The sequence below is a fragment of the Telopea speciosissima genome, chromosome 4 (genome assembly GCF_018873765.1).
Source record: "Telopea speciosissima isolate NSW1024214 ecotype Mountain lineage chromosome 4, Tspe_v1, whole genome shotgun sequence".
NCBI lineage: Eukaryota > Viridiplantae > Streptophyta > Magnoliopsida > Proteales > Proteaceae > Telopea > Telopea speciosissima.
In genome coordinates, this window is record NC_057919.1 from 24,615,493 (window position 1) to 24,626,715 (window position 11,223).

Sequence of the window (11,223 nt, forward strand, 5' to 3'; positions counted from 1 at the left end):
TCCTCTATTCTCTAAGGTAAGTGAGTTGATGCATGACAGTGAATGGAACCATAACCTTATTTATTCTATTTTCCTTCCAATGTTGAAGATTTAATTCTCAAAATTTGTGTGAGTAGGACTCCACATTAAGACTTTCTGTTTTCTGTTTTGGTCCATTGACTCAAACTGGATACTTTAGTACTAAGGATGCTGCATCCTTTTTATCTTGTTCTCAGTGACAGAATGGTTTTGCTGTGATGAATAAAAGGGTGTGGTGTCAACTGTTAACCATCAGTTTGTCTTGGAATATATGATTGTGGTGTTTCAAGATGTACTCAAGAAGCAGAAGCAAGGGGACTATAATAAGGACTACAAGGTGGATTGGAGATGGGATGCAAAGAGTAGTATGGATAGATTGTTAGGATTTGGTAACTTGGCTATACCGGAGGAATAGTGTCTGCTAGCCATGGCAACTGTTTTCATTATTACAAACCATTTCTACTGCTGTTTCTTCTTTTGGTTCTATAACTATATTGAAGCAGGATAGACTATTAATAACTATGGCACACCGGCTGGCCAATAGAGCCCGAACAACAAAAACTAGGGATACAATCACTGTAAGATTTATATTATGTACTCTTCCATAAAGCAAAGCTTTCTTCTTTAACATTGATGATTTAATACATTTAGTTTCTAACCTCAGCTCAACTCCATTCAGTACTTTTTAGTTTGAACTAAAACTTTATGACTGAACATCTCTTGCGTCCCTGATAGATGAATGCGAATCTGGTGCAATTACTGCCACTTTCTCTTTATCTTCTGAGTATGGGCTTCACATGTATTTACAAGAATTACTTGGATGAAGAACATCTAAAGGGTTAGGAAGCATTTTTTTAATGCTCTACGTATGGCATATTGTCCTGTATGTTTCTACCTATGTTGGAAGTTCAACGCTTTAATGGCATATGCAAACATAAATGCAAAGAAGACTGCGAATCCAACAAGAACTCCTGCAATTGGACCCATGAAATTGGTATCATACCCAAAGTGTTCTTCCACATAGCTCTTAATGCTCTGGTCCTTCCCTCCAGACACACTAATGAATTGCTCCTGGTCTCCATATTGTGAAACTATAAGCCCATAAACTGTCCATGCCACTGGGCAAATCCAGTAATACCAGATCCACCACTTTGGAATTTTCTGTAAATTTGACAGATGGTTAAATTCATCAGGACAAGAAGAAACTGGAAAAGGGAAAAAGATCTTGAATTAGATGCAAATTAATTTAATTAGAAATACTGATAAGGAAGACTGACTTACTGGTTTGGGGATGAAGAAGCCTGAAAAGAGATTAAAGAGCCCAAAGAAAGAAGCGGCAAAAATTGCAGCAACTTGGTGGTTTGGTGTGATGGCCACGGTCATCATTCCATAGTAAGTAAAGTAGAGAAAGGAGAAGAAGCTGATGAAAAAGAACCAAAAGTACTTTGCTGCTGTCCATTCGAAGCTGACCATGGCATACACAATAGCTGTGTAATATGTGGTTTGTACAAATACATATGGGATTTCAGTGACCACCTGCATCACAATGGATATGGTATTATTTTTAATGGGTTCCTTTACTATATAAATTAATTTTAAGATATGACTTGTTTTATAGGGTTATAATTAGTTAACTTGGCTTTAAGTTTTGGACAGGATTTATTGAGAGTAACTGAAGATCCCCATCCAATTAATAGATTCCAACATATAAATCAAAAGATTGAATTACAAGTCTCTAAGGTCCAACTTCTAGTGGTAGTTCATCTAAGTCTATGAGTTATCAAAGACAAAAGAGAACTTTTCACCAATTCCTGTTACTTTCCAAAACCCATTTTCTCACCTGTGCAATAGCATATGGTAAGGCAGAGTACATCCCAGCAGCTCTTTCTCGATAGAACACTGTTCTTTCAATGGCGACAACCGGTTGTACAGTTGTGCAGTTGTTGATTCCAGCAAACTGGACAGCCGCATACATAGCTCCAATAATGATGGTTAGATCAGTTGAACTCTCCCTGAACCATTGGCAAAAGAAAAAAATTTAGATTGTCTGTTCAGGTGCAGGTGAGGTGCAAGGTGAACATTGAGCTCCTATGACTAATAGCACAAAAGTAAGTTGAGTCCCTTGTGTGGGAACAATGGCACTGACCTTTTAGAGCCAACATTCCAGAAGATTGTCCCAATCATGAGGGCACAAGCCAAGGTGAAGACAAATCTGACAAGATTGTAATCTGGGCTTCTCCAATACGTCCACCACTGCTTCCATAGGCAAGATTTGAACTGCTCCCATGATGACTGAGAAAATTTAGTAGGAAAATAAAGATCTTTCGCTCCAGGGGCTGGGATGCTCAGCTCCTTAACTAATGCCTGGTTTCGCCTGGTAATAGATGCAATGTGACACATATCATATCAGGTCTACAAAATTTATTATTCCAAAAGCGGATAATGTTATAACTTCTGTATTCAGTAATAGAGCAGAGTGGGTTCCCTTACTGATACAAGGGTGATGATTTGTAGTACTCAGCAAAATCAATTCCAAGCCGAACTTCAGTAGCAATGGAGCTAGCTTCCAGCATCCATGCTGCAGGATTGTAATTTTCTTTGATCATTGGAACCCCAGGAATGGCCTGAAAACCAGTAGTAGGGAGGATTAGATTAAATTTCTTCTTTTATTATGCTATTTGTGTAATTGCAGCCTTCCTAAATAATGTTACTAATAGCGGGAAAATTGATGATAAGAAATACCTCAAAGTACTCGATTATCTTTTGAGAATTTCGACCCAAAGGACCTCCATAGATTAGTTGTCCTCCTCTTTTCATCAGTAGCAACTGGAGTATAACATCATATCAATATATTACTCCGCTATAATTTGTGTGTGTGCATGCCTGTGGTGTGTGTGGGGCTGTGAGAGAGAGAGAGAGTAGGTATCTGTTACCTCATCAAAAGCTTCAAAGATATCAATGCTAGGTTGATGAATAGTGCAGACAACTGTTCTACCCGTGTCAACAGTGTTCCTCACAGTTCTCATGACAATGGCGGCTGCCCTTGCATCAAGTCCTGATGTTGGTTCATCCATGAAGATGATTGAAGGATTAGCAACAAGCTCCACAGCAATTGTCAACCTCTTCCGTTGTTCAGTTGACAGACCCGTAATCCCTGGAAGCCCCACTATACCATCCATGAGATTGTCAAGCTCTACTAATTCCATCACTTCATCCACAAATTTCTGACAAAGATTTCAATCCAAGTGTTTTAGAACCTGCACCTCTACATTAAAATACTTTGAAATAAAAAATAAGAATTGTAATAGTACCATCTTTTCCTCTTTTCTGATCTCTTTTGGAAGACGGAGGAAAGCAGAGAAGATCAAGGATTCCCTAACAGTGACTTGGGGCGAATGAATATCATTCTGTTCACAGTAACCCGATATTCTCGCAAAGGTTTCTTGCTTCTTAGGGAAACCTGAGATTCTGATATCACCTTCAATGTATCCCCCTGTCTTTCTGCCTGCAAGAACATCCATCAATGTTGTCTTTCCTGCCCCACTAACTCCCATCAGTGCAGTGAGGACGCCGGGCCTAAATGCCCCTGTCACTCCCCTAAGTAACTGGAGTCTCTCTTCTGTCACTCCTTGGTCTTTCATTTCCTGTTAAAATCAGTAATTCAGCTAGCTTTTTGTTAGTCAGCTCATTATTCTGCAGTTACTTATTACTTGATTCTACAATGATACTCTAAAAACTGTCTTTTGTGGAGTAAAATACTGATTGGGAGGATCTCTTATAATGATTCAAGTTCCAAACAAGTAGTTGAAGAAAGTGAAAATAGATAAAAGCAAAGGGGATCTAACCGGGGGCATGTCGACATAGTAGTTCACACTGTCAAATGACATGGCTTGAGGTGTGAAAGGCAGAACCATCCCCCTCTTGGGAGCAACCCCATTTGCTGCTTCAAGGGTTGAATCACCATTTCTGCTAAGTCCATTAGCATTGCTTTGACTACTCATTCGTCGGATTGACATTTCTCCTGAAAGATTCCAAGTCGATGTCAGGAGGTTTAATCATTTACTAGTAATTTTGTATTTGGGATTCTACGTTTTGTTAGAGATGAAGACAAAAATATAGGTCGCATTGTTGCATTTCTTACTTGTATTGTTTCCGTCTGTCGCTGCTAAAGGTTGAGGGGGTGTTTCTCTCTTCGACCTTGATGTTATGATTCTTGGTTCTTCCTTTGATTCTTCTTGGCTGGCCTCCATCTCGTAGGCCAATTCTTCGGATATAGTTGCTTGTGGTTTTCCAAGAGCTATCATAAAAAAAAAAGAAAACAACAGTTGAGAAGTAAGAATTCGTGATTAATACTTCAACTAAAAACAGATTAAGGAGGGTAATCAGTTTATAACTCAGTGAGGTTTATTCTTGAGACTGTCTATAACAATATATGAAAAAAATTATCAAAAAGTAAATAATTAAAATATCCCATCTAGAATAAAATTGAACACTCACGGTTTAAGTACATTAGTGCAAGGGTGAAGAGGACATTGAAGAGGAATGTGAACCCCAAAAGGGCAGCACTCCCAATCCAAAACCAGCTTCTCTTTGGAAAGACAGCATTGTTCTCCATCACAGCAATACCCAACCTTGTAACTTTATCAGATGCCTGTCATAAAATTAAGGTTTTGTTAAAGAGAGATTCCATTTTCCGACCATAGTGAAAAATTTCAAGGTCTGGTTGCAAGAAACGTCAATAATTCAAAGAAACTAAGGCATGGTTGAGGCAGAGAAAGAACAAATAATCTCAAACGTACCAATTTGTTCATCCATCTTGGATCAAACATCTCATTGACAACAACAGCATTATAACTGTAAGAGAGAGGTGAAATCCAGTAACCCCAGATCCACCATTTGGGAATTTGATCTGTAACAGAAAATTACTACTTATATTAGCTATGTATAACAATACTGATCAAGAACAGGGTACGTATTCATTAGCAGAGTATAGAAGCACTATAAAGACAATGCTAGCCTATACAGAAACAGGAAAAAGGCACACTACTAGCCTCGAGGGATGATAAAACCGCCTAGCAAGAACACGACGAGGAGCATGAGCGATCCACCAGTGCTTGCAATGGTGTTAGTCCTGCACACTCCAGCTATGAGCCTGAAGCTACCCGCTGCCATTTGTTGGACCAAAAATATCAGCAGTAGTTGCTTGAAAAACCTTCAAAAAGGAGTGGGGAACCTCAGAATCATTCACATTGTCCTCTGATTAGTTACAGATGAGAAATAAAAGGTGAAGTAGTAGTGGAATTGAGGTTTACCTGCTAGCATCTGGGGCGAAACCCATAGTATAGTAAGTCATGATCATCCAAACAACGGTTTCAAGGATGGAGATTGGGATCCTAAGGAGGAAATTTGGAAGGGTGAAAACCCAAGCAGGGTAAAAGAGGAGGTCTCTGTGCTTGTACAATACAGGAAGCCTTGCGATGGTGATGGTGATCTCTGCAAACCCATTGAACATGTTGATTACCACAGCAAAGATTAGGGCACCAACGTAAACAGCGCCATCGTCTTCGGTGGAAGTGTGCATTTGGGTCTTCAAGAACACCGTCGAAGCAATGAAAGCGACGATGATGATCTGAACAGTCTTGAAGATGTAGACGAAGGAGTTTCTCTTGAGGAGAAGCCATTCCTTGTCGAAGGAAGCCCTCAAGAGATCCATCATGGGAACGGAGTACCTGCTTAACACCAGTGCTGCCTTGTGGCTTCTGCTCTTGTCGAATGGTACTGAAAGCTCGTTCTCCAGGCGCAACCCAGCATGGAACCTCCTGAACCGATTCACAAAGTCGCTCACCGATATGTAACAGTACGGTTTGCTCTTATCGGCCCAGTATTGTTCTTGATCCTTCTTCGAGGTTACCTGAAATAACGAACATGAGATGTAATTCCTGATGATGATCCAGTGTGTCGCGAGCTACCAAGTGTGAGTAAGTTGGTCCTCCTTATTACTTACCTCTTGAAGGAAATCAGCGGTTCCCTTTCTCTCCGGACAACGAAAGCCACAGGTTTCGAAGAACTCAAGGATGTGCTCTCGTGGGCCCTGGTATACGATCTGGCCCTCAGATAGGAGGACGATATCATCAAAAAGATCGAACGTTTCCGGAGCAGGTTGGAGGAGGGACATGAAGATGGTAGCTTCGGTGAGGTGGACAATCTGCTGCAAGCATTTCACTATCTGATATGTCGTGGAGCTGTCTAGGCCCGTTGATATCTCATCCATGAATAGGGTCTTCGTGGGCCCAACGATCATCTCTCCTGCATCAAGGACCATTTTGTCTAAGTGTCAATAGAGTGTTAATATGGGACTGGAATTCTTCATCATGCTTCTTATGTTGCTCAGCAGTCGAAAGGTGATTTTAAAAGATGTATCGTATCGGAGATATGCAAGATACATATAAAAATACATGGAAGATATATGTGAAATACAGTCATGAAACATAAAATAGTATAAATAAATAGGGCGTATCCGTTCTTTGTGCCACAGTGCAGGCTGCGCCCAGACACATGGGCCTACCACTCAGGGGGGCAGGGTGGTCATAGCGCCTACCCCCATGTGTCTGGGTGCAGCCTACGCCTCCGGCACAGAAAACATTCCCCCAAATAAATAATATGATAATATATATCATGTATAAAGAAGGTAACAAAGTATGATGAGACAAGTGCAATTAATTGATTATGTATAATGGATGAGGTTTCTAACATATACTAAGACCCAAAAAAGTAATTTTTAGATTGGAGAAGATTTGGGTATAGATGCACACATCATTGCGACAAAAAAAAAAAAAAAGTGTAATACAATCATTCAAGTTGTTTTTCACTAATCTAGTAATCCATTGAAAACACTAACACTATACATCAATACTTGTGCAAAAATTTAAAATTTAATAGAAAATTGTTATTGCGCTAATCTGGTTCGATCCTTAATTGGAGTTATTTAATCATCAAATAATGATGAAATCAATACTACTAGAGTCACTTTTTTTATTAGACGCAAGTAATCAAGTTGACTTTATTAAATAAAATTGATTAGTGCTTTACAGGAGCTCTCGGTAAGTGTTTTATAATAATTGATCATGTTATATAGTTTTTAGGAGATGTATCAAGCGTATTGATAAGTATCAATCATGTTTTATAATAATTGATCATGTTATATAGTTTTTAGGAGATGTATCAAGCGTATTGATAAGTATCAATCATATCGGGTAACATATTGTCCTGCTATAGTTAGTACTTTTTTTAGATATTGTATCGATACCCTAAAGATAAGATACGTATTGATTAGTATCGAAGCATATGTTAGGATACTTAAAACCTTTTCCTACCTACAGTTGTCTTTAAAGTCATTAAATAGTGCCTAGTTGAATTGGGCCTGAGTTCAAACTCGTGAGCCCAAGGTACGGGGGCCCAAACCCAGCAAGATATGGATACACTAATTGGGAAGCCCAACCAACTCCCTGGACCAATAATTTAATTTACCTGGACGACTCTCAAAAGTAGACTTTTCAAGCATGGAGGGCCAGTTTGACCAATCTGATAGATTGTCTGGTCCAAGTCCAATGATCCAGACAACTGGGCTTTTACGAACCAAACAGAAGTTAAAACATTAATTGGATTGAAAATCACTACAAGACTATAATGATTAGTGTGAAACTCTTCTCAGAATGTGAAAGTAAGACTCATTCTCTTTCTCTCTACTCTTCTCTTCTCAATAGGGGAAGGGGAAGGGGAAGGTAGGTGGGGAATGCACTAAGGGTATTGAGAAGAAAAGTCCCTCTGAGTGGTTAAAACTTTAAGAGGAGGTTGGTAATGGAAATCAGAATCTATAATTTATTGGACCTAATGATGACTAACATTAAGTGCTTTCCAAAATGTAATCAATTAACAAACTTGCAGCCTAAATGTACTGGAAAAGTTCCCAACCAAAAAGTTCTTGAGGAAGACCAAAGCAAGAGTAATGATGAACTGTGAAGTATGGACTAAGCAAGAGACAGAATTAAGAAGTAAGAGGAGAGGAATTATAAACTAAACTAACCAGTAGTCACTCGTTTCTTCTGTCCACCAGATATTCCTCTCTGCATCTGATCCCCAACAATTGTGTCTCTACATATATCAAGCCCCAATATCTGTTCCAAAATCCAACACAATCATAGATTAGTGTCATAAAAATCATATAAGTTGCTGATGTGGAATCTGAGATCAAATCCAAAATCCTTGGTCAAATGAGAATTTTCATGTTCTAACTCTGATACCACTTGTTAGGTATTTGGTAGCGGAATTATTTTTTAAGGTGTTTTGGTCATCTCATCAAACCCTTTTGTTTAATAAACAACAGATATCAAAAATGAAAATAAAAACTTTAGGAAAAGTAGTTCACCAACCCAATTACACAAATGGTGTGAAAGCTAACAAGCTTTGCCACCTTTGGTCAGTGGAGCCTCGTTATTTATATGGCCCGGACTTCAACTCTTGTGTACAGACACCCCTTTAGATATACTGAAAAATCCTAAGGGAACCCATTTGGGAGGTTGTCAACACCTAACATTTCCCACAAAGTCTCCTTTTCTCTCATTCTCAAACACACACATACACACACACCTACCCTGAGAGTGTAATCTGTGATCAAGCTGAATTCAACCCCTTCCATTGCAGTTGCCTGAGAAAGAAATTATCAGTCAAAATGATTAAACAAATCCATGAAAACTATAAGAGAAGGAAATTAAGCAGTGGTTACATGTGTGTTTAATTACCTTCATGAAAAGGTCTACTTCAGCCTCCGGGAAAATTCCGGCATCCTTCTCTCTTCTAGCAAGCTCAGCCAAGAGCTCTGTGATTAATCAAACCCTAACCCATTTTAGCTTCAGAAGATAAGATTAATGGGTAGTGAGTAAAAATTTGATTTACTTACCATATCTTGACCCAACCCCTTGGCACCTTGCAGAGAAATCAAGTGTTTCTTTTACTGTAAATTCTCCTATGTGAACATCATTCTGGCTAATATAAGCAGAGGTCTTCTGAGGCACAAATTCATCCAGTCTATGCCCATTATATGTAACTTGCCCTTTAACCTGAAAAATTAAAATAATAATAATCAAATCAGTGAGTCAACTCGAATTCAACTCGAGTTGAACTGAGTTCACAAGCTTCAGACATGGTGGATTTACCTTCAAATTTGGATCCAGCTTTCCTGCAAGTGCCAGCAACAGAGTTGTCTTCCCAGAGGAAGGAGGGCCTAAAAGAAGTGCCATTCTAGAAGGTTTTATAATGCCTGAAACATCCTTTAGGATTGTGAGTTTTGTTGTTTTAGCTAGTTTGATTCTTAGTAAGCTTAGAGCTGATTCTACAAGGTTCCTTGCAGCATTTGGGAGTGTAGGAAGAGCTCTGTTGCCAATGTAGCAATCTGCTTCAACTGTTAAGTTCTCAAATCTAACTTCTACTGTTGGAAGCTGAATTCCAACTCTGCAACCAAAATCATGATCAAATAAATAATATATCAATATCAGAAGTAGAAACCCAGAAACCCAATTGTTAATTTCAAGCTATCTTTTTTTCTTCCGCTTCATTTTAATGGAAACAGATAAGATCAAACACACTTGTCATTTTAGGTGGAACAGAAAAGCAACACTCAACAACCCAACACCATTAAATCTTATCTTTTGTTTGTGGACAATAAAACATTCATGAAAATGATTAAATATCTAATAAAATATCTGAAAATTTCTATCTACTACTTGACAACCCCTGTATCAGAACAAAAAAAAAGCCATTAAAGAAACCTCTGTTTTATTCAGAAATCCATAAATTCATTGAAGAAGAATTAGAAAATTTTACCTGTCAATTCGGTTTCTAAGTTTACGCAAGAATTTCTCATTGTCTTCCTCTGCAACCTTAAAGATCCTTTCAATGAAATCTTGGCGATCATTCATGTCAAGCTTCCTTACATCAATCTCTTTGTGAACCAACTTGCTTCCTTGTTGGTCTTGATGTTCATTCTCCACAAAAGATTTCATGATAGTTGTTCTGAGGCGATCATAAGTGGGTAGCTTCTCCAGAGCAGCCCACCTGAGAGCTTCTTCATCATCGTCGACATGTCCACTCTGCATCGACCTCGAAGACCTTGCAAACACATCTTCCACTCCCCAATTTCTTCTGCTTATGCTTCCACTCATGTTATGACTCGCTCGCCGACCGGAATCCCACACTCTCTCTAGCCCATCCATATTTTGTAAATTACAATCCAGAAAAGATGGAAAATGCAGAACTATGCCAAAGAAAGTATGGTTTAATTAAGAACTCCTAGTTATTGGGAATTGGGAGTGGGAATTGTTAATGAAGAACTCCTAGTTGTTCTCCTTATCTCATGCTTCACTTCAAGGAAAGTAGAAACAAAAAGAAAGGAATTTGGAGATATAATGGAGCAGAGAGCTGGCCTGGTCTATTTATGGTATATGACTTCCTATAAAGAATGAGAGGCAATAAGAAGTGCAGGGAAACTGGATGACGAAACCTTAAGGCTCTGTACTGTTTTAACCTTTTTGAATTCGGGGTAGAATTAGGTGTGTGTTGGAGACTTTGGAATGCATTGGGTATGGACTTGATTATGGAGTATACAATAAATACATAGACCAGGGGTAGCAGAGTATGACTGTAACTAAAGGGGGAATGTTAGATTAAGGAGAGGGTTCAACACAACGCCAGTGTGTGGAGGAATCTACACGTTACACTAATGGCTATCTTGAAAGAAGTATCATTTACGAGACCATACATTCAAGGTAGGAGAGAGAAAATAATAATACAAACTCATGTGAAGGGAAAATTGCACTGCATCGTGGGGTGGGAAAATTTTTCCTGTCAGATTATTGGTAGGTGATATTGTTGAGAATCATTGAGTTATAGTCCTACATTGGTTTGTTCAGATCTTTAATGCGTTCATATTAGATTAAGAAAAATGTTTTCTGTGTGGAAGTGTTTCCCATGTGCCCAAACACATGGGGGGAGAAAAGCAAAATGACTACCCCACCCCCCATGAAAGGCGGTGATGATTGCCCTATTGATGCTGTTCCCATTGGGCCCCGTGCCATTGAAACTACATGTGAGGGGGACTGAATTGATTATCCAATTTCTTTTAACGGGTATAGTGAAGAGAAAATCTCTTCA

General features: G+C 38.9%; 1 protein-coding gene across 2 annotated transcripts; it reads right to left on the minus strand.

Annotated features, from left to right (window-relative positions):
* Positions 1–802: 802 nt before the first annotated feature.
* On the minus strand, positions 803–10,324 carry LOC122658727 (ABC transporter G family member 42-like). 2 transcript variants are annotated; one of them, XM_043853816.1, is made up of 22 exons: positions 9,898–10,324; positions 9,231–9,525; positions 8,975–9,134; positions 8,817–8,893; positions 8,669–8,722; positions 8,102–8,192; positions 6,023–6,324; positions 5,331–5,929; positions 5,070–5,230; positions 4,818–4,927; positions 4,516–4,669; positions 4,160–4,315; positions 3,864–4,039; positions 3,330–3,662; positions 2,952–3,242; positions 2,761–2,844; positions 2,509–2,642; positions 2,165–2,392; positions 1,859–2,030; positions 1,300–1,554; positions 879–1,179; positions 803–847 (listed from the first exon to the last, which is right to left on the minus strand). In XM_043853816.1, exons 1-21 carry the CDS (start codon positions 10,284–10,286, stop codon positions 910–912), a joined length of 4,491 nt encoding a protein of 1,496 aa, XP_043709751.1. In that variant the 5' UTR covers positions 10,287–10,324; the 3' UTR covers positions 803–847; positions 879–909. The 2 variants fall into 2 exon arrangements, with proteins under 2 accessions (XP_043709751.1, XP_043709750.1); XM_043853815.1 differs by having other exon boundaries at positions 803–1,179.
* Positions 10,325–11,223: the final 899 nt, after the last annotated feature.

Coding starts and splice junctions, on each gene's coding strand:
- LOC122658727 (XM_043853816.1), bottom strand. CDS start 10,286: ATGGATGGGCTAGAGAGAGTGTGGGATTCCGGTCGGCGAGCGAGTCAT. Junction 9,526..9,897: donor CTTAGAAACCGAATTGACAG/GTAAAATTTTCT, acceptor TTTTGGTTGCAG/AGTTGGAATTCAGCTTCCAA. Junction 5,930..6,022: donor CCGCTGATTTCCTTCAAGAG/GTAAGTAATAAG, acceptor TCGTTATTTCAG/GTAACCTCGAAGAAGGATCA.